This window comes from Mandrillus leucophaeus, unplaced genomic scaffold, assembly GCF_000951045.1.
Source record: "Mandrillus leucophaeus isolate KB7577 unplaced genomic scaffold, Mleu.le_1.0 Scaffold1132, whole genome shotgun sequence".
NCBI classification, from domain to species: domain Eukaryota; kingdom Metazoa; phylum Chordata; class Mammalia; order Primates; family Cercopithecidae; genus Mandrillus; species Mandrillus leucophaeus.
Window position 1 is genome coordinate 648,134 of NW_012099566.1, and position 24,091 is coordinate 672,224.

The following is a 24,091-nucleotide window of genomic DNA, read 5'->3' on the forward strand; positions in this document are numbered from 1 at the left end:
TGTGTTAGGTGACTCTCTTAAAGGCGGCCGACAGTTGGTTGGTGAATTCTTATCCATTCTGCAATTCTGTATCTTTTAAGTGGAACATTTACCATTTACATTCAACATTAGTATTGAGATGTGAGGTACCATTCCACTCATCATGCTATTTGTTGCCTGAATACATTGAAATTATTTATTTATTTATTTATTTATTTACTGTATTTTTGTTTTATAGGTCCTGTGAGATTCATGCCTTAATGAAATTCTGTTTTGTTGTGTTTCCAGGATTTGTTTCAAGATTTAGAGCTTCTTTTAGCAGTTCTTGTATTGCTGGCTTGGTAGTGGCAAATTCTCTCAACATCTGTTTGTCTAAAAAAGGCTGTATCTTTCCTTCACTTATGAAGCTTAGCTTTTCTGGATACAAAATTCTTAGCTGATAATTATTTTTTAAAGGAGGCTGAAGATAGGTCCCCAATCCCTTCTAATTTATAGGATTTCTGCTTAGAAATCTGCTGTGAATCTGATAGGTTTTCTTTTACTTGTTACCCGGTGCTTTAGCCACTGTTCTTAAGATCCTTTTCTCTTGACTTCAGATAACCTGATGACTATGTGCCTAGGTGATGATCTTTTTTTTTTTTTCTTTTTCTTTTTTTTTTTTTTTTTTGAGATGGTGTCTCACTCTGTTGCCAGGCTGGAGTGCAGTGGCACGATCTCAGCTCACTGCAACCTCCACCTCCTGGGTTCAAGTGACTCTCCTGCCTCAGCCTCCCAAGTAGCTAGGACTACAGATACAGCACCATGTCCAGCTAATTTTTGTATTTTTAGTAAAGACAGGGTTTCATCATGTTGGCCAGGATGGTCTTGATCTCTTGACCTCATGATCTGCCCACCTCAGCCTCCCAGCGTGTTGGGATTACAGGCGTGAGCGACCACATTCTGCTATAATCTTTTATATATTATAGTGCAGTGGCACGACCTCCACAACCGCCCGGAGTTCAAGCAATTCCCCTGCGTCAGCCTCCCAAGTAGCTGGGATTACAGGCATACGCCACCATCCTCAGCTATTTTTTTTTTTTTGTATTTTAGTTGAGACAGTGTTTCACCATATTGGCCAAGATGGTCTTGATCTTCCGACCTCGTGATCCACCTGCCTCAGCCTCCCAAAGTGCTGGGATTACAGGAGTGAGCCACTGTGCCCGGCGGCAATGATCTTTTTATGATGAATTTCCCAAGTGTTCTTTGAGCTTCTTGTATACAGATGGCTAGATATCTAGCAAGGCCAGGGAAGTTTTTGTTTGTTTGTTTGTTTTTTTTTTTTAGTTATTTCCCTAAATATGTTTTCTAAATTTTAGATTTTTCTTCTTCCTCAGGAACACCAATTATTCTTAGGTTTAGTCATTTAACATAATCCCAAACTTCTTGGAGGTTTTGTTCACTTAATTTTTTTTTTCTCTGTCTTTTTTGGATTGGGTTACTTCGAAAACCTTGTCTTCAAGCTCTGAAGTTCTTTCTTCTGGTTGTTTTATTATATTGCTGAGACTTTCCAGTACAGTTTGCATTTCTCTAAGTGTGCTCTTTATTTCTTGAAGTTGTGATTGTTTTTTATTTATGCTATCTATTTCACTGAAGATTTCTCTGCTCATGTCTTGTATCATTTTTTTGATATCCTTAAGTTGGATTTCACCTTTCTCTGGTGCCTCCTTGATTAACTTAATAATTGAACTCCTGAATTCTTTTTCTGGCAGTTCAGGAATTTCTTCTTGGTTTGGATCCATTGCTGATGAGCTAGTGTGATTTTTGGGAGGTGATACAGAACCTTGTTTTGTCATAATACCAAAATTGTCTTTCTGGTTTATTTTCTTTTGGGTAGGCTATGTCAGAGGGAAGATCTGAGGCTCAAGGCTGCTGTTGAGATTCTTTTGTCCCACGGGGTGCTCCCTTGATGTAGTATTCTCCCCCTTTTCCTAGGCATGTGACATCCTGAGAGCCTAACTGTAGTGATTGTTATTACTTTTCTGGATCTAGCCACCAGAAGGGCTACCAGGCTCTGGGCTAGTACTGGGAGTTGTCTGCATAGAGTCTTGTGATGTAAACTGTCTTCGGGTCTCTCAGTCATGGATACTAGCACCTGTTCCAGTAGAGGTGGCAGGGGAATGAAATGAACCCTGTGAGGGTCCTTAGTTGTAGTTGTTTAATGCACTAGTTTCCTGCTAGGTGGCCTCCTGCCGGGAGGTAGTGCTTTCAAGAGAGCATCAGCTGTGGTAGTATAAGGGAGGGAGGATGAGGTGGTGGGTGGGACACTAGAACTTCCAAGAGAATATGACCGTTGTCTTCAGCTACCAGGGTGAGTAGGGAAGGACCATCAAGTGGGGGCAGGGTTAGGCATGTCTGAGCTCAGACTCGCGTTGGGTGGGGCTTGCTGTGGCTCTGTGGGAAATGGGGGTGTGATTCCCAGGTCAATGGAGTTATCTTCCCAGGAGGATGATGGCTGCTTCTGCTGTGTCATGCAGGTTGTCAGGAAAGTGGGGGAAAGCTGGCAGTTACAGACCTCACCCCACCCAGCTCCCACACAAACCAACAAACAAATCTCACTTCTACTGCGCTCCTCCCAAAAGCACCGAGTTTGTTTCCAGGCAGTGGGGGAACAGGAGTGAGAACTTGCCCCAGGCTATCAGCCTCCCAGCTGAGAATGCAAGCCAGACTTTTGTGCCTCCCTACCTGTTGAGTCTGCACACCCACACCAGATTCACGCTTTTTCTTTTTTTTTTTTTTTTTTTTTTTTTTGTGAGATGGAGTCTCGCTCTGTCGCCCAGGCTGGAGTGCGGTGGCGCGATCTCGGCTCACTTCAAGCTCCGCCTCCCGGGTTTACGCCATTCTCCTGCCTCAGCCTCCGGAGTAGCTGGGACTACAGGCGCCCGCCAACTCGCCCGGCTAGTTTTTTGTATTTTTTTTTTTAGTAGAGACGGGGTTTCACCGCGTTAGCCAGGATGGTCTCGATCTCCTGACCTCGTGATCCGCCCGTCTCGGCCTCCCAAAGTGCTGGGATTACAGGCTTGAGCCACCGCGCCCCGCCGAGTTCTGGCCAGGAAACTCTGTGTTCGGTTGGAATTGTTACAAAGTTCAGCTGGAGGTTTCCTTCTCCCTGTGGTCTTTTCCCAGTTCCTCTGGCAGCCCCTGTGAGTCAAGTCAGAAATGGTTTTCTGGGGACTCACAGAGACCATGGGGTGTTACTCCCTGCTTCCTCTACCCCTGTATTTCACTCAGCTCTCTAAATTGTCTCGGCTCCAGGTAAGGTCAAATCCTTCTTCCGTGATCTAGACCTTCAGGCTCCCCAAGGGTATGTGTTCAGGGGTGGACAATACGCCTTTCACACTTTTCACAGTTTGGGCATTCACAGTATGTGGGCTGTCTTCTGTTTCATGCGGGAGCAACCTACTTCCTTCAGAGGGTCTGTGGAATCTCTTGGCTTTCCTGGTATATCCCTGCAGTAGTTCTTGGAGCAAAAGTTCATGATGCGAGTCTCCACATCCTGCTCTGTCCATCCAAGTGGGAGTTGCAAGTTAGTCCTGCCTCCTAGCCACCATTTTTTCCTATTTTGTATTTTAAATTAAAACTCATTAGTATGTAAACTCCATGAGGACAATAATTTTAATCCCGTTTTTTCACTGCTAAATACCTCAAAACTGTTACATGTCCCGCTATATCATAGACATTTTAACATTTCTCATGAATGAATGTTGATGTAGCATAGTGCTGATCTCACCACTTACCACAAAGTAGAAACTCTCTAAATGTCAAATACTACTATTATAAGTAATACTATTTTATCATTGAGACAATATGGTTCTATATCTCTTTAAGGAGTGCAATCTAGGCAACAACGTATTTCAACATCAGGTATCCATTATCTCATGTTCCTAAGTTCATCTTTTTACCTGATCAATATTAGTAAAGATTCATGGCCTCAAGTGAACTTTATGAATTGACAATTGGGAACTTAGGTTGAAAATTTACCTAGTTTTTTTATGCAGCCTGTGTTAATTATTTATTCTGTTGCTATTGTTGCCCTAATCAGTTATAATACTCTTAATGGACTCTGGCATGATAAGTAATGTCAATTAATATAGTTGTGTTATTTTAACATTATTTCAAAATATTTTAAGTGAAATGTAAGACTTGTTACAAAAGGACTTAGAGAGAGGTTATAAATTATTAACTTTTTCCTCAAGAGAAGTATTGTGTACTTAATGACAAGTTCCTAGTGCTTTAGAATTGTTAAAATCTTTGTGAAGCACATCACTGAAGATGAGGTTGAAAAACCTGACTTTTATCATCATATTGATAATCTCAGGAGAACTCTATGCAGAAGGTAAAATTAATTCTTAATATTCTTTATTCTCTAAAACGTATAAATGGAGATTCTAATATTTGTACAACTCAAGTTTTAGTATACTCTTTCATTTTCATATATCAATTTTATAACATATTTTATAAATATAACTTTTTATAATATTTAGACCTTTTCCTTTGAGCAAAATTAGTGAAGTGTTCTTACAGTAGTATAAGTTAGAAAAACAAAAATCCTCGTATCTCTAGAGGGCATAGGAGACAACGATCTAAATACTTCGAAAAGGTTTTCAGGCTAACAATATGTCCATTTCAAAGTCACATGTTAACTTTAATTCTAAATTTATGCTAGAATCCACTCCTAATACTGAGAAAACTTGTACAATTTTAATTCTGTTCATAAGGTGAGAGTTTCATGTGGGAAATTTGAAAAGGAAACAGCCATAAATATTTTCTACTTTTGAGACTTTGATTTTTATCCCAATGAATTATTCATTGGTTTGGAGACATTAAGTAACGATTAGTAGGTGAACTATACAATTGCTTGTACAAACAGGAACACTTAGAGAGTAAAAGAGGGGCTCTATTAATAATTGTTTGGACAATACATGTAAATCAGGACTTTCCAAACAAACCAACACCTGTGGACTCCCTATTAGAAAGCTTTATAGTCAGATTGCCCAGTGTGTAAGATTAGTGTGAGAGTGGAAGGTAGGCAGTATACATGGGTATGTTGTTTAGGAACATTGTCAATATTATCAGGCCGTAGGATGAAGAATCCAGGGAGGTCACTTAGCATTAGCAAGAGTGAACATACAAAGAAGGAAGCTACAGCAATAAAGCTTTTCTAAAATAAACATCTAAGGGAATTCGTTGAAATTAAATATATAAGTTTTCATTGTGTTTTAGTTGAATAGTTTACTATACGTTTTCTACCCAAACATCTATAATTAAAATTATAAAAGTGAAAGACACAGAATTCATCTTATTTTATACTTTTAATCTATAATAGGATGATTTTTGCAAGAATTTCTTTTGATTTTATTTTTCTGTCTAAATCGGGAAATACCAGAAGATATAATTGACCGTTATCCATACCATAAAGCCATTGCAATATTCTAGTCAATTTTCTAATTATTATAAGGTTACAATGCGTTTTACACAGCAACAAAATGTAAGCAGCTTGAAGACAGAGACAATGATCTTATTTTTGCATGCTTCTCTCAACTCCCATTGTGCACTTCAGGGGCAAGAATTGGATTAACTGTATTTCTCATTTCATGGTTTGCAGTTATTATTGGCCTATGAAAGGTCTCACTCTTACTTTACTTACACATTTTATCCCCTTATTCCCAGTCTTGAAGTCTGTTTCCCCTGGGACCTACTACAGTGTTTTAACATGTTACTCTAGCTCTCTCAACCACAAATAGCTCTAGAATGAATATTATGATATAACCAACTTATCTTTCTGTGAGAATATCGTTAGTCTGTATTCACTCATAGGTAGGATTCTTGAGTCTATTCTTGTACTTGATTTCTGTGAGTAGTGAGAGATTACTTTTGCAGAATGGCAGTTTCGAAGTATATCATCTCTGAGAGAGGATGTAAATTGTTGCTTCTCATCATCCTCACCAACACCTCATATTGTCCATTTTTATACTGGTTGCTACACGGTTATTCATAACATCCATTTTTATTTATTTACCATTCTCTGATCAGTAGTGTGTCCATCTCTTCATATACTTTTTTTGTATGTTCAGATGTCTGTGATTTTCTGGTTTATATATGATTAGCATATTCCTCACATTTCTCATTAATTTTTTCTCAGGAGTTCATATTCTCCAAGGCATTCCAGCTACCTTAACAAGTAATGTGCCTATCCTCGTGGTGGAGGGCGATGTCCCAGGACAGAGTCTTTAAAGCCACAACCTAGGATTGTTGTGCAAAGAATATTTTGCTGCCCCTCCCTGACAAGCACCTGTGCCCCCCAGGGAAATTCCTTGTGTATTCACCATTGCACTGCTATTTTGAAAGACTCTTTTTATTGTAAATTCCTTTGGTGCTTGGGTGTGAAAAATGGTGAGAAGAATTCTCAGGGAATGGGGACCATCCTGCCCATGTTTTTCTGTCTGCTCCATCAGATGCTGGAAGTTTTGTTACTCATCATTCCACATCCATTTCCTTCAGACCTAGGCTAGCACTGCTACTCTTTTATGTCTCACAGTAGCATTAAGGTATACAGTGATCAACCAAGGCATTGAAGCCAGAGTAATCATACTGGATCCAGGCCTTCTTCCATCCATGACTGCCCATGTTTCTTCCCAACACAGCTCCTAGGATTGTTCAAGTATTTCTTTCTTTTAAGCGTTTTTATGATTTTAAGATTTTCTGCATGAAGATAAATTTTTAAAATGTATGTTTCATTTGGAGTATAATATATCCAGAAAAATGCAAAAGTCATAGGATACACTTATATATTTTTTTATAAAAGTTTACACCATCAGATCAAGATACAGAACAGTGACAGCACCCCAGAAACAAAAATGATCCCTCTAAGGCACTAAACCCCAAAGGTAACCATTCTGACTTCTATTATCATGGATTAGTTTGTCTTCTTTTAAAAAGTTATGCAAATGTATACATTAATTCATATGTGATTGGCTTGTTTCACTCAATATTATGTTTATGAGATTCACCATTTGTTCATTTCTGTTTTGGGTAATGTTCCATTGTATGCATAGTCTAAAACGTGTTTATCTTTTCTATTATTTATAGGCATTTAGATTGTTCCCAGTTTGGGACTATATGAATAGCGCTACTATAAGCATTCTTTTACATGTCTTTTGGTATAAAAATATATGCTTTTTCAATTGGGTAATACAGCTTGTACACGTTTTACCCCAAAATGTCTTGCAAAAGTATTCTCTCACAGGGTTTGGACTGATTTATACTTTCAGTTGTAGAAATATGCAAGTTCCAGTTTCTTCACTTCTTCACAATCATTGAGATAACTTGCCTTTTTCATTTCAGCAGTTCTGTTGGATATGCAGTACTATCTCATGGTGGTTTACATTTGCATTTCCCTGATGACTAGTAATGCTAAGTACTAGGTCTCTAACCATTTAAATATCCTATTTTGCAAAGTTCTTGCTCAAGTCTTGCTTTGTTTTAATTGGTTGTCTGTTTTTTTCTTTAAAAATGCGATTTATTTCAAAATTTTTTATGAGTTTGCACATGTTAAGGAGAAATTTTATCTATTCCTGAACTGTGCTGTCCAATACAGTGGCCATTAGCCACATATAGCTATTGGAGACAGTACTTAAAATGTCACTAGTCCAAGATCAGATGTTCTGTAAGTATAAATATATAGTGGATTTTAAAGAGTTAGTAAGAAAATAAAGAACGTAAAATATTGTAAAATATTTTCAATATATTAGGTTAAATAAACACCTATTATTAAAATTAACTTCAACTGTTCCTTAGTATTTTTATGAATGTGACTATTAGAAATTTTTAAATTACATATGTGACTTGCAATACATATCTATTAGGAAGTGCAGGCAGGGTGGAGTGGCTCAACTCTTGTAATCCTAGTGCTTTGGGAGGCCACAGCAGAAGGATCCTTTGAGTCCAGGAGTTTGAGACCAGTGTGAGCAACACAGGGAGACCCCTCATCTCTACAAAAAATAAAACAAAACTTAGCCAGATGTAGTGGCATGTACCTGCAGTCCTAGCTACAGGAGAGGAGGTTTGCTTAAGCCCAGGAGCTCCTGGTGGCAGTGAGCTATATTTCAGCACTGTACTGAAGCCTGAAAAACTGAGGCAGACTCTGTCTCTAGGAAGAAAAAAGAAAGTACTGTTCTACGAAGTTAGGCAAAGCTTCTCTGAAAAAGTGGTCTGCTAAGTTTTACCGTGACTGTTGGATGTTTAAAGTCATTTGCAGATCAATTATGATAAAAGGACTGCTCGAATTATCACAAAAGTACCTTGAAAATTTAAGTAAGAAAAATAAGTACTAGTTGAAGTGTCCCTAAAAACTTTTAGTTTGTGTTGTCACCTGATTACAAATTTATGTTTTTAGATTTCTTTTTCCATTTTCAGCTTGACATTTACTCATTTCAGAGAAACCCTGTGGTTTTCCTCATGTGGAAAATGGAAGAATTGCCCAATATTACTATATTTTTAAAAGCTATTACTTTCCAATGAGCATAGACCAAAAATTGTCATTTTTCTGCTTGGCTGGTTATACCACCGAAAGTGGAAGACAAGAAGAGCGAACCACGTGTACAACAGAAGGCTGGTCTCCAGAGCCAAGGTGCTTCAGTAAGTCAGCTGGATGTGTCTGTCACTCAACGTTGCATACTCAAAGAAATTCGTATATAAAAATAGGGGTCCAATAAAAACAGAAAGCAGTTAAACCGTTTAGTAGATAAGAACAAAATCACTAGTAATCTGTCTTTCTACAACATGAAGGCGTAATTTGAAATCCGATAAAGAACGCTTTTACATGAAAATGTTATTTTCTTTATCTGTTTTTAATAATACTCTGTTGAAGGGAATAGGGTAATAACTGAAATTGTTTATCACATTACAAGGCAAAGAGATGTAATTTACTTTAAGTAACAAGAAACTTATTTTGATAATTAAGCATAGGATGCCAGAAAAGTGCTTGAAATGCTGGCCTCTGGAAGCGCAAGATTGCTACTCTAATGCTTTATCATTTGTAAGACTCATCACTCCTTTGTGTGCCAACTTCTCTCATGATACCCATTGAAAAATGTGTTTTTCCATTTTGAATTGAAAGTTTGAGTTCAAATTTGTGAGAAGGTAATCTAATTGACTCATTTCATTATTTTATGTCAGGCTACACTATCATCGAACTATCAGTGATCTTCCGCTAGGGCAGGTGATCCAGAGTAAGGGGCTTTGGTTGAGCCAGTTTCATTTAAAAGAGGATGTTGAATATGGTTATTGCTGTTGATATATCTAGTAAATCTACCTAGAAGTAGATCTGGTAGGGGTAGAAATTACTATAAGAACTAAAAATACTAAATACAAAGAAAGTCAGTGTTAATTTTCAAAAATTATGCAGATTATTTCAAAAAAAATTTATGCAGATATTTCCAAAATGAAATTGCTAATAATAACATTATATTTTTGACTTAATTTTACAATTTAGTAAAAAACAAGCTTAGTTTCCTCATTAAGTTAAACAAATAATTTTTTTTTCCCATAGAAAAATGCACTAAGCCTGACCTGAGTAATGGTTACATCTCTGATGTAAAGTTATTGTATAAAATTCAAGAGAACATGCATTATGGTTGCGCTTCAGGGTACAAAACCACTGGAGGGAAGGATGAAGAAGTGGTTCAATGTCTCTCAGATGGATGGTCTTCTCAACCAACCTGTAGGAAAGAACATGGTATAAGAATCATTTCCTAAAACTGAAGATAAGAGCTTGTCAAGCTTATATTGAATATATTGAAGCTTATATTGATATCTATTATTTAATAGAATTTATTTTTCATTATGTCTGCAATGCAGGAAGTTGATATTACTTTTTTCAAGTACTAGGTGATTCCTTAATCCAAATGTTCTCAATCCCTACAACACACCTACACCAATAGTTCTTACTTTGCACCAATAAAAGGAATTGGAATGGAATAAAATAAAAGAAGCTTTTCCTTTATATGTCACTATTTCCTTTATTACAGAAGAATTTAAGATCATGTACATTATTTTATGTTGTGAACCAATGCCAGATATACTTAAAAATAGTTCAATAATTTAAATATACGTATACTTTGTTAGTAAGTTGTTTAAATTGTGAAAATACATAGACAGCACGTACTTCACAATTGCTACTGCACAAGCCTTCAGTTGAATTTTGGCTTTTGGTCAAGCACTTGTAGACCAGAATTTTAAGAACAGAAAGCTGGTAGGGTTAGGTCACAAGGTGTATGAAAAAAGAGAATAGAAGCAAAGAAAAATTGGGGCTATTTTTCAATTTTACTAAGAGTTGATTTTACCATATATTCTTAAGATCTGTTAAAACACATTTTGATATTTTTTTATATTCTAGGTTATTAAAAAGATTTATAAAATAAATAATTTTTATAATTTTAGAAACATGTTTGGCTCCTGAATTATATAATGGAAATTATTCCACAACACAGAAAACATTCAAAGTGAAGGACAAAGTACAATATGAATGTGCTACTGGCTACTACACAGCCGGAGGAAAGAAGACGGAGGAGGTAGAATGTCTCACATACGGATGGTCTCTCACACCAAAATGTACCAGTAGGTTCTCATTTGGAATAAAATCTACTCTCACTCTGAAAGCTTTTTCTCATAGAGAAGTGTATATAAGTTGTCATGCTAATTATATTTCATCTTTTCATACTTTTTTGCCTTTATTTTTAATTATGTTGATAGCAGTCTTTGATAATTGAAAGCTCCCAAGTAGAAAAAAATTCATTTTAGCTCATAGGATTAAATTAGAATAAGCTTAATGATGTTTAACAAATATATAAAATGAATTCATAAGCTTTTTGGCAAATTTAATTTTTATTCTAGATATGTCACGTAAATAGTGAATTTTGTTGTAGCAGAAAAAAAATTTGTTTGTAATTTTATTCATTCTTTTATTTGTAGAATTAAAGTGCTCTTCTTTAAGATTAATTGAAAATGGTTATTTTCATCCTGTAAAGCAAACCTATGAAGAAGGAGATGTCATTCAGTTTTTCTGTCATGAAAATTATTATCTAAGTGGATCTGATTTAATTCAATGCTATAACTTTGGTTGGTACCCAGAATCTCCTGTATGCGAAGGTAAATTTTTAAATTTAATACTCACAAAATGCCATGCCTTTATCAGCTTTACTCTCTATTAGCTCTGATAAAATTCCTGTGGTCATATCTAATTTTTTTCCTGAGTCCTATTTTTAAAATAAATACTGTCTTTTAAATCAGTGCTATTTTCAGCAATCTTTAATATATTCCACCTGAATAAATCTTGTTTTGTATTAGTTTGTAAATGACTATATCTTTTAAATTTATTATTTAAAAATATATATTATACATTTTAAATCCCTTATTACAATAAATAACTTTTCTTATTGGGAATTATTAGACCTAATTACCCCAATGTGGCAGCTTTGCAAGGATACTTTCTTTTTATTTGCCACATATTTCCAGATGTAAAAATTAATCTCTAAAATAGCGAGGTAGAAAGCAGAAAAAACAGAACACTAACACCCAGAAGTGAAAATGGGAAAAGAGGTCATCTAGTAGAAGCTGCCCAAAAATGTAATATCTATGGTCACATTTCTATTACTGGATGTGTCCAAACGGGTGATGCAATTACCTATCAGAAGACATCCATAGTTATTTAAACACACATACAATTTAATATGAGGACGGTCCTATCTAGTAGAAGATATGAAAAAAATAATTGCAGATATGAAAAAATAATTGCTATAATGTGACAAATGGTACAATCAACTCAGGTACAAAGTGCAGGAATAAACATTAGGGATTCTGATTGGTATGCTGTGGAATAGCATTCACAGAAGTGATGGCTAATATTTACATTGGGTCTTAAGAGATAAATAGGAGTTTGAGGATTGGGAGGATAGGGTGAGGCAAAGGGTTTAATAGTAGTTTTTTATTTTCTGTAATATGGGACATAATGTCTATTGACAGGCAGGTGAAAGACATGAAGGTACAACTTGGAAGAAAGTGGTGAAGATTTGGAATGGGTGCTGGGGGAAACAAATGAGGGCTCTGACCACGGGTATGCAGTGGGATTGCCAGAACTATCATAATTTCCTAAATGCACTGTACAGTAACTTTAAATATTTTATGATTTTTCATTCATGCTTGACATCCTTGGTATAGTAGTAGAGAAGAAGATTTTTTAAACAAATTTTTTAAAGCATAGTTTTCCTTTTTTTTTTTTTTTTTGAGATGGAGTCTTGCTGTGTCACCCAAGCTAGAGTGCAGTGGCACGATCTCAGCTCACTGCAACCTCCACCTCCCAGGTTCAAGTGATTCTCCTGCCTCAGCCTCCTGAGTAGCTGGGACTACAGGCGTCAGCCACCACACCCAGCTAATTTTTTTGTGTTTTTAGTAGAGACAGAGTTTTGCCATGTTGGTCAGGCTGGTCTCAGACTCCTGATCTCAGGTGATCAGCCTGCCTCCGCCTCCCACATTGCTATTTCAAAAATAAATGGCAGACCTATTAAGGCCTTTTATACCCCTTTCCTCTTCCAAATTAGCCAGCATGAAAACAAGCCTATTTTCTCCAGTAAATAGTCATTAGGCATACAATAGACAGTGTTGCGGGCTGAATTATATCTCTCTTCTCCCAAAATATAACCACATTCTAATACGGGGAACCACTAAATGTTACCTTACCTGGTAAAAGACACTTTGAGGTTAACAATCTTAAGGTAGGAATACTATCTGGAATTATCTATCCAGACTCTAAATATAATCAGAAATGCTTTTATAAAAGGGAGGCAGAGGGAGATTGACTACAGAAGAGGAAGCGGGAGATGTGATAAAGGAAGCCACAGGTTGAAATGTTTTGAGGAAGGGATTGTGAGCCAAGGAATACAGGTAATTTCAAGAAGTTAGAAAAGGCAAAGTAGCTGATTCTCCTCCAAAGCCTCCAGCAGGAATGTGGCTCTCCTGATATCTCGATTTTAGTCCAGTGAAACTGACTCTGGACTTCTGGCCTTCAGGACTGTAAGAGGATACATTTGTGCTGTTTTAAGCCACTAAATTGTAATTCATCACAGCAGCAATAGGAAAGTAGTGTGGTCAGTATTTTAGAGTAGGAGACTTTAATTTAGACAGACGTGGGTTCAAGAACAGATCTGCTGCATGCTATTAATTTATTTACTTCATAAGTTTTAGTTTGTCTACAACATGGGAGAAATAATAGTTCCTACTTAATAAAGTTATTTTAGGACTAAAGGAGGTAATGAATGTAAAATGCCTGCTACTTTAGTATTCTATTGGTGCGTAACAATGTCACCACAAACTCAGCACCTTAAAACAACACAAACATTATTTCCCATTGCTTGTAGGTTGGGAGTTTGGGTGTGGCTTAACCAGATCCCTGCATCCCTGGCTAACAAAGCTGCAATCAGGACGTTAGCTGGACTGAAGTCTCATCTGAGGCTTGACTGGGCAAGACTTCTTCCAAACTCACTGTGGTTGTTGACAGCATTCAGTGCTTTGCAGACTGCTGAACTGAGAGCCTCTGTTTCTTGTGGCTGTTAACTGAAGGCAGCCCGCTGCCCCTTGCCTTACAGCCCTTCTGCTTTGGAAGCTCATGGTGTAGCTTCTTGTTTCTTCAAAACTAGCAAGGAGAGAGAGTCTCTTGGCAAGAATGGTGTTAAAATCTGATGTTACATAATTATGTGTACATAATCACGTACTAATCCATCATCTTTGCTGTATTTTGTGGGCTAGAAGCAAGTTACAGGTCCTACTCATGGAAAGGGTTATCACACAAGGAAGTTAACATCAGGAGGTGGGGATCAAAGGAATGCTCCTGGAATCAGTCTGCCATACTCTCTATGATGCTTGACACAATGGATCTTTTTATTTAATCTTTATTATTTTTGTAATTATATGACTAAAGGTGCTGATTTTTTTTCCATAAGGAAGAAGAAACAGATGTCCTCCTCCACCTCTACCCATAAACTCCAAAATTCAAACACATTCAACAACTTATCGTCATGGAGAAATAGTTCATATAGAATGTGAACTTAATTTTGTGATCCATGGGTCAGAAGAAATACGTTGTGAAAATGGAAAATGGACAGAACCTCCAAAATGCATTGGTTAGTAACACCTAGAAGAAGCCTTGCTAAAATGAAATTTGCATGTGTAGATAAATGGTCTGTTCTCTTTCAACTGTACCTTTTCAGAAGGACAGGAGAGGGTAGCCTGTGAGGAACCACCCTTCATTGAAAATGGTACAGCAAATTTACACTCTAAGATTTATTACAATGGGGATAAAGTGACATATGCATGTAAAAGTGGCTACCTTCTCCGTGGATCGAATGAGATAACTTGTAATCGTGGAAAATGGACACTTGCTCCTGAGTGTGTTGGTATGTATATTTACCATCAGTAACTAAACTTACGGTGTAAAATTTTCCATTCTGTTACTTTAATCTGCATATTCCTAGGAAGAGACCACGGCTTAGGCAAATTAGAAACCCATTGCTACACCACCTACTCTTCTGCGTTGCATGTGTGCATGTGTATGTGCGTGTATGTGTGGAGCCATCTATAGAATTTAAGTCAATGTAAAGAATTTAAAAAAAAAAAACTTTTTGAACACTGGTGCTAAGCACAGTTATCTGATCTATGTCATGCTATGACCTGTAAGTTCGAAATGACAGCACATAAATGATGACGTGCTTCATTACAAAAGTAAATAAGGGCATGGTGGATTGAGTGGCTGGCCATAAGCATTATCTGCTTCTTCTCCCCATGTGTCCTACAAAGTTAGGGTAGAGCATTCTGTTCTTGACCTTGGGTAAGTCCTGCCGATATTTTGCATCTGGCCATTCTGAACCTTATGCCCTTCTGAGACACGTCCCTGGTCTTTGATTTTACTGAAGGGCACCACCAGGCTACACTATCACTCCTGGGGGCTACTCTTCCTGTCATCTTTCTCATTTCTTAATCAGATCACAGTGAGATCTTCACACACATGTTTATATAGGATATTTATTGAATAAGACAAAAGCTATGAAGGATGCTAAAGAAATTTACAGAGTAAGAGAAAGATACCAAAAAGATCAAGCCTGTAATCCCAGCACTTTGGGAGGCCGAGACGGGCGGATCACGAGGTCAGGAGATCGAGACCATCCTGGCTAACGCGGTGAAACCCTGTCTCTACTAAAAAATACAAAAAACTAGCCGGGCGAGGTGGTGGGCGAGGTGGCGGCTGCCTGTAGTCCCAGCTACTCGGGAGGCCGAGGCAGGAGAATGGCGTAAACCCGGGAGGCGAAGCTTGCAGTGAGCTGAGATTCGGCCACTGCACTACTCCAGCCTGGGTGACGGAACTAGACTCCATCTCAAAAAAAAAAAAAAAAAAAAAGATACTACAAAGAGGGAAAAAAATGGATATTTCCTCCGTGGGTCGATTGAGACCTGAGATGAAGAGGAATGAGAAAGAAGAAAATAAAAATGGGTTAATGCCAAAGAGCAATTTTAGAATTGACCATAATCTTTAGGTTGAAGAATAGTTTCTCATTCTATAGATTTAAGAAATGTCTGTATCATAATTCCTTCACAATTGAGAAAAGAGAAAAAATACATATAGTTGTTTTTAGGCAACATATTTGCTGTCAACTCTTGCTTAGCAAATTTTAAAAATATTTGAGCTGAAAAACATTTTTCATATTTGTAAAGAATTTATAAAACAATTGTCCTAAATTATTTTATTAATACAAATATTGAGACACTACAGTATGAGTTACTATAGTATATTGTTTTGAGCTCATATTAATTTAAAACAACCTGTTTTCTTAGAAAATAATGAGAATTGTAAGCATCCTCCTGTTGTAATGAATGGGGCTGTTGCCGATGGGTTACTGGCAAGCTATGCAGCAGGATCTTCAGTGGAATATAGATGCAATGAATATTACTTGCTGAGGGGATCAAAAATATCTCGTTGTGAGCAAGGAAAATGGTCATCCCCACCTGTTTGCTTGGGTAAGAAAGAGAGCACATGGAATGTTTATGTTCGTACTTTTATATGATTTTCTTGTAGTGTTTTATATAATGAAAATGATGATTTTGTATAAATCATTTTTTTTCACAACTGTTCTCCCTCCCAGTTCTTTAAGTAGAAAGTCCCTAAAATATTAGTGTTTTTTTTTATTGTGGTAAATTATGCATTACATAAAATTTACTTTAGCTATTTTTAAGTGTATATATGTATACACTTATATATAAATGTATGTTTTAAGTCTTGAGCTCTTTCAACCTTTTGTTAGTAGTTTCTACCTTTCAAGTAATTCTTAGGAGGCTGTTCCTATTCAAATTCAGACACAGGCACATATTCATGTAGAATTTTTCTATTGCTCTCGTATTTTTATAAATGGTTTTGGTATTAAGTTTTTGATGATTTGATTGATATTGCGTTGAGTGGAGATACAGTAATCTCTAAGGACAAAGACTAGATTAAAATATTTATGGCAAAACTAGTAACGAAACAAGTTCATAAGGAAATAACAGCATTAAAGGAATTACATCATTCTATATCTGGAACAACCACCTCAAGAGAGTTAGGTTTGGTCCTAATGAATCAAAGGAAATATCAAATGAAGATTAATCATTGTTATTAGGGCAAGGGAAAGGGGATTTGTATATCTTGCTTAACTATTGAAGCCGGAAAGGCTATCAGTACAAATTCACAACGGTATGATAAAGCATAGAATTGTCTCTGTAGGAATTATTATTTCAGACATTAAGAGTCTCTCTAACCTCTCCATACTCCCTTCCCTGCTCTAATCACTCCAGTCTTTCTGGTCTCCTTACTCTTCCACAAACAAGCCAAGAATGCTCTCACTTCAGGGCCTTTGCACTGGTTAGTTGCTTGGGACACTCTTTCATAAGAAAATGACGTGGTTCACTCAGTCTCCTTCAAGCTTTTGTGCAAATATTACTTCTTATTTAGGCCTACCCTAATCACCTTACTGAAAAGTGCAACTTCTCTTCACCTAACTCTTTTGTTACCCCCTCCCCCTCCATTACTCTTTTTTTCAACCAAGTTATCTTATGCTGTAGTTTAAAGATGGCCACTGTGTTAGTCTGTTCTCACGCTGCTAATAAAGACATACCTGAGATGGGTAATTTATAAAGGAAAGAAATTAAATGCACTCACAGTTCCACATGGCTGGGGATGCCTCATAATCATGACGGAAGGCAAAGGACAAGCTAGGCATGTTTTACATGGAGGCAGGCAAGAGATTGTGTGCAGGGAAACTCCCCTTTATAAAACCATCAGATTTCATGAGACTTATTCACTATAACGAAAACAGCACGGGAAAGACCCACCCCAGGATTCAATTACCTCCGACCAGGTTCCTCCCATGACATGTGGGAATTATGGGAGCTACAATTCAAGATGAGATTTGGGTAAGCACACAGCCAAACCATATCTGCCACAAATTGTACAATTCATGTCTTTATTATATTTATTATGTATTGTAGGTGTTTCTCCCAACTAGAAGGCAAGCTCTATGAGGGCGGGAGTCTTGGTTTTATTCATTATTCTATTATTTTCTACATGGTAGTTTAAGGTTTTTATTTTGTAGAAAGAAAACTATTATTAATCTAACTGATTGATGCCCTTAAACAGTATTTTTGATGTTTTAATTTAAGTGGTTTTAGTTTATGACAATAAGTAATGTATAGATTCATTTGATAGTAATAAAGTGTGTATTTTCTTATATGTATATATGTGTGTGAGAAGCCTTAATTATGATTTAAATTATAAAATATTGCTTTTGATACTTGTCATAATTTTTGTTTTAAAAAATATCACTTTTATATTTGTCAGACAAGTAAAGAATTTAAAAGAGCATTTTGTTTTTCAGAGCCATGTACTGTTAATGTGGATTACATGAACAGAAATAACATAGAGATGAAGTGGAAATATGAAGGGAAAGTCTTACATGGAGATTTAATAGATTTTGTATGTAAACAGGGATATGACTTATCTCCGTTAACCCCATTGTCTGAATTATCTGTGCAGTGCAACAGAGGAGAAGTGAAATATCCTTTATGTACTAGAAAAGGTAAAATAACAATGTTCTCTGCAAGTATCTTACTTGATCAATATCTGCTACCTGGGTTGAAAATTTATTCATATTTTGTTATTTTTCTTTTTATTATTATTATTTTTAATTTTGTTTTATTTTATTTTTATTTTACTTTAAGTTCTGGGATACAAGTGCAGAATGTGCAGGTTCGTTACATAGGTATATGTGTGCCATGGTGGTTTGCTGTACCTATCAACCTGTCATCTAGGTTGTTTTTTTTTTTTTTTTGAGATGGAGTCTCGCTCTGTCACTCAGGCTGGAGTGCAGTGGCCGGATCTCAGCTCACTGCAAACTCCGCCTCCCGGGTTCACGCCATTCTCCTGCCTCAGCCTCCCGGGTAGCTGGGACTACAGGCGCCCACCACCTCGCCCGGCTAGTTTTTTGTATTTTTTAGTAGAGATGGGGTTTCACCACGTTAACCAGGATGATCTCGATCTCCTGACCTCGTGATCTGCCCATCTCGGCCTCCCAAAGTGCTGGGATTACAGGCTTGAGCCACCGCGCCCGGCCTGTCATCTAGGTTTTAAGCCACACATGCATTAGCTATTTGTCTTTATGTTCTCCCTCTCCTCACCTCTCACCCTCTGACTGGACCCAGTGTGTGTTGTTCCCATCCCTATGACCATGTGTTCTCATTGTTCAACTCCTACTTGTGAGTGAGAACATATGGTCTTTCATTTTCTCTTTCTGTGTTAGTTTGCTGAGGATAATGGCTCCCAGTTTCATCCACGTCCCTGCAAAGGACATGATCTCATTCCTTTTTATGGCTGCATAGTATTCCATGGTGTATATGTACCACATTTTCTTTATCCAGTCTGCTATTGATGGGCATTTGAGTTGGTTCCATGTTTTGATATTGTAAATAGTGCTGCAATAAACATATGTGTGCATGTGTCTTTATAGTAGAATGATTTATATTCTTTTGGGTATATATCCAGTAATGGAATCGCTGCATCAAATTGTATTTCTGGTTCTAGATCCTTGAGGAATCACCACACTGTCTTCCACAATGGTTGAACTAATTTACATTCCCACTAGCAGTGTAAAAGCATTCCTATTTCTCCTCAGCCTCACCGGCATCTATTGTGTCTTAACTTTTTAATAATTGCCATTTTGACTGGTGTGAGATGGTATCTCATTGTGGATACACCTTATACAAAAATTAACTCAAGATGAATTAAAGATTTAAATGTAAAATCCAAAACCATAAAAACTCTAGAAGAAAACCTAAGCAATACCATTCAGGACATAGGCATGGGCAAAGACTTCATGATGAAAATGCCAAAAGCAATTGCAATGAGAGCCAAAACTGGCAAATGAGATCTAATTAAACTAAGGAGCTTCTGCACAGCAAAAGAAACTGTCCTCAGAGTGAACAGGCAACTTACAGAATGGGAGAAAACTTTCACAATCTACGCACCTGACAAAGGTCTAAGATCCAGAATATACATGGAACTTAACACAAATTTACAAGAAAAAAACAACCCATCAAAAAGTGGGCAAAGGATATGAACAGTCACTTCTCAAAAGAAGACATTTATGTGGCAAACAAATATATGAGAAAAAGCTCAACATCACGGATCTTTAGAGAAAATTTATACCTATGACCCCAATTCACCACTATCATCTTCTAATCTATAAAGTTGAGAGGAGTGATCCAACTTCCAAATTTCAATCAGCATACATACCAATATAGGATGGCCATGCTGACATCTTTGAATTCCAATAAGTCAATTTTATAAAGAGGAAAAATCAAGAGGTTTTATAAATGTTGCCGGACTATCAGAGAATTAATCACCTTCTTGTGACACTCAACAACAAACACTGTAAAGCATTGCTCTACTTAGGGCTTTCTGGGGACCCATTGTCTCAATACTGCCTGGATATAGGGACTATTACTTTTAATAAGGAAGAAAAGGAAGATAATATATACAGAAAGCATGGCTTCTAGAAAAATCCCATAGACAGGGAGAAATAAAATCATGATTGTTAATACTCTGATAGTTTTAAATACGTATGTAAATACTATAACATGTGATTCTAATTATGAAAATAAATTGTATGGTATAATATTATTGCAAAAATATTTTCAGTATTTTAAAAATGTTTCAGAACTGCCTAAAAAATGCCTTTATGGCTAGGTGGAGTGTCTCACGCCTGTAATCCTAGCACTTTGGGAGGCCAAGGTGGGCAGATTTCTTGAGTCCAGGAATTCAAGACCAGCCTAAGCAACGTAGTGAGGCCCTGTCTCTACAAAAGAAAAATGTACCTGTAGTCCCAACTAGTTGGGAGGCTAAGACAGGAGGATCACTTGAGTCTGGGAGGCCGAGGATGCAGTGAGCCATGATCATGCCACCATACTCCAGTCTGGACGACAGAGTGAGACTCTGTCTCTGAAAAAACAAATGCCTTTATGTTATATGTCTCAACTTATTTCTGTAGCACTTACAAAGTACTGGATGTTCATTATAGCAATTCATTGTATACTTTAAAACTAATTTTTGCAGAATCTAAAGGAATGTGCACATCTCCTCCACTTATTAAACATGGAGACATTATCAGTTCAATAGTAGACACCTATGAAAATGGCTCTTCAGTAGAATACAGATGTTTTGATCACCATTTCCTACAAGGATCTAGGGAGGCCTATTGTTTAGAAGGAACGTGGACTACACCACCATTGTGTTTAGGTATGTACTACTAAATATGCCTCTAACAAAGTAAAACTATATATTTTTAATTTGCTGTCATTTTTGAGGTAACATAACACTAATATAATGCTAAATTTGCTACATTTGTGTTATTTTATTCATGTGCTTATTTCATCACTGGTTTCTATTCTTTCCTCTAGATCATAAATAACTACAGTTCAGTTTGTTCTAATAAATATTTGTTAAAGACAAACCACACATCAGGTTGATGTGGGGCTATAAGTTGAATAAGCCATAGTGGTGTGAGTAAACGTTAACAATTATCATTCATTGTGATTTGTACTATAATAGAAAACATTAGTACAATGGGGAAATAAAGAAATGGACAACTCAATATGGAAAGATGAAGCAAGTTAATGTTTTATTAGCAAGGCATCCTAGTAAGAGTAACAACATTTACTAAGGCCCTCAGAGGCATAAAATAGCACATCTGTAAATAATAAGAAAATATTTTTTTATTTCCAATTCTGACTTTTATTTATCTCTCTTATGTTCTTTCACTGGCTAGGACTTCAGTACAATGTTGAATGGAAGAGGTAGTGGATGTCTTTATTTGTTTCCCATTCTCACAAGTAAAACTTTCAATAATTCACTTCTATGTGTTGTTATAAATACTTTTTAAAAAATCAAGTTAAAGGTATAGAAACCTTTCTTTCTATTTTGCAAAAAATATTTTTAAAGAATCTTCAGTGTTTAATTTTAGCAATATTTGTTGAAATAATTTCATGATTATTATTTTTGTTTTTTTCCCTGCAAATTTAATGAATTATACTGCTTCTTTTGAATGTTAAAGCATGATTGTATTCCTGTGAGAAATTCCACAAAGTTGTGATAAATTATGCATATTATATGTTATATTTTTATTTATCAATATTTTACTCATCTATTTTCATGAGAAAGACTGGTCAGTTATTTTCCTTTCTGGTTTAATATCAAGTTTGTGCTGACCTCATCCCATGATTGGGAAGTGTTCCCTCTTTTCCGGTTTTCTGGATCGATGCTATTTCTTCCTTAATAATCTTAAGAGTTAACCAGAGAAGCCATCTGAGACTTGAGTTTTTCCATGAAAAGACAAATTGACAGCTTCGATTTGTTTAACAAATAACGGTAATTATTTCTTCTTCTATCAGTTTTGGTAGAGAGCGGTTTCTTGATTTGTTCATTACAGCTACATTTTCCAATCCAGTAACATAAAGTAGTTATGACATCTTCCTATCCTCTTTTTGATGTTTTTATTGACGTAGCTTTTGTTATTACTTCTATTAACATGTATCTGTCTTGACATGCCTTACTAAGGGTCTACATATTTTATTAGTGTTTTCAAACAACCAACATTTGCATTTGTTGATTCATCAAATGTTGCTTTCTATTTCATTAATTATGCTATTATCTTTATTATTTTCTTTCTTCTATTTTCTTGGATTTCTTTTGTTACTCTTTTTCTGGTTTGTTTAGATGCATACATAGATTACTGATTTTTAGCATTTATATTTTTTCTAAAAAAATGAATTTAAAAATAGAAATTTCTCTCTGAGCACAACTTTAACTTCATCCAACCCATTTTTATATCTTGGATTTTTACTATCATTCAGCTCAAAAATTTTATAGTATTCATTTTGATACATTCTGTGTGCTCTGCATCATTTAGAAGTTTCTTTTTAAAGTTCTGAATATTTAGGGGATTTTCTAGTTTTCTTTTGGTTATTGATTTCTAGTTTAATTCAATTAAGACATATTTTGAATTATATCTACACTTTAAAATTTGTCGATATTTGCTTTATAACAAGCATATATTTGCTTTAGCTAAATATTCTTTTTGTACTTGAAAAAAGTTAACTTTGTCACTGTTGGGTTCACTGCTTTATATATGCGAATTAGATTGAATTTTTTTTTTTATGTTTAAGTTAATCCAAAGCTGTACTGATTTGTGTGTGTTTGTTTTCTATCAATGACTGAGAGAAGCATGTTAAAGTCTCACTTGGCATTGTAAAACATTTCGTATTTTAGTTCTGTCAATTTTTGCTTTTGTATTTTGATGCTATTTCATTAGGTACACACACAAATTGGGACACTAAATCTTGGTATACTGGCATAGTCTAATTTTAAAAGACCTCCTTCATATATAGTAATGCCTTTTTTTTTTTTGGACTGGAAGTCTCCTTAACTGCACCAAAGGGTTTTTGACAAGCATTTACATAGTACACATTTTTCCATCCCTTAACTTTCAAACTTCTGGGTTCTTACTTTTAGTGTGCATCTCTTATAAGCAATATATAGCTTATTTTAAAATATACTTATGCAGTTTATAATTTTTTCCTTATAATGGAATATTTAGTTCATTTACGTATTCATGTAATTACTAATATATTTCAGTTTATACCTCATCTTTCTATACTAGGTGTATGTTACTATACTCCATGTATATCCAATTGGTCATCTCTCTCTCTCTCTCTCCATATATATGTATGTGTGTTTTATTATAGTTTAAGTTCTAGGGTACATGCACACAATGTGCAGGTTTGTTACATAGGTATACATGTGCCATATTGGTTTGCTGCACCCATCAACTTGTCATTTACATTAGGTATTTCTCTTAACGCTATCCCTCCCCTAACCCCCCACTACATGACAGGCCCTAGTGTGTGATGTTCCCTGCCTTGTGTCCAAGTGTTCTCATTGTTCAACTCCTGCCTATGAACAAGAACATGCAGTGTTTGGTTTTCTGTCCTTGTGATAGTTTGCTCAGAATGATGGTTTCCAGCTTCATCCATGTCCCTGCAAAGGACATGAACTCATCCCTTTTTATGGCTGCACAGCATTCCACTGGGTATATGTGCCATATTTTCTTAATCCAGTCTATCATTGATGGACACTTGGGTTGGTTCCAAGTCTTTGCTATTGTGAATAGTTCCACAATAAACATACATGTGCATGTGTCTTTATGGGAGCATGATTTATAATCCTTTGGGAATATATCCAGTAATGGGATCACTGGGTCAAATGGTATTTCTAGTTCTACATCCTTGAGGAATTGCCACACTGTCTTCCACAATGGTTGACCTAATTTATACTCCCACCAACAGTGTAAAAGTGTTCCTATTTCTCCACATGCTCTCCAGCATCTGATGTTTCCTGACTTTTTAATGATCTCCATTGTAACTGGCATGATATGGTATTTCATTGTGCTTT

At 36.2% G+C, this 24,091-nt stretch overlaps 1 protein-coding gene across 1 annotated transcript in view; it reads left to right on the forward strand.

The window, feature by feature from the left end:
• Nucleotides 1-4,242: 4,242 nt before the first annotated feature.
• The window catches only part of F13B (coagulation factor XIII, B polypeptide), a 31,704-nt gene continuing 11,855 nt past the window's right edge, over nt 4,243-24,091 (forward strand). Inside the window, exons 1-10 of the mRNA XM_011995737.1 lie at nt 4,243-4,351; nt 8,452-8,652; nt 9,566-9,751; nt 10,456-10,632; nt 10,987-11,163; nt 14,010-14,189; nt 14,277-14,462; nt 15,895-16,077; nt 17,967-18,167; nt 20,699-20,881. Coding sequence (XP_011851127.1) covers nt 4,288-4,351; nt 8,452-8,652; nt 9,566-9,751; nt 10,456-10,632; nt 10,987-11,163; nt 14,010-14,189; nt 14,277-14,462; nt 15,895-16,077; nt 17,967-18,167; nt 20,699-20,881 — 1,738 coding nt within the window. The 5' untranslated portion in view covers nt 4,243-4,287. The remainder of the gene's footprint in view (nt 4,352-8,451; nt 8,653-9,565; nt 9,752-10,455; nt 10,633-10,986; nt 11,164-14,009; nt 14,190-14,276; nt 14,463-15,894; nt 16,078-17,966; nt 18,168-20,698; nt 20,882-24,091) is intronic.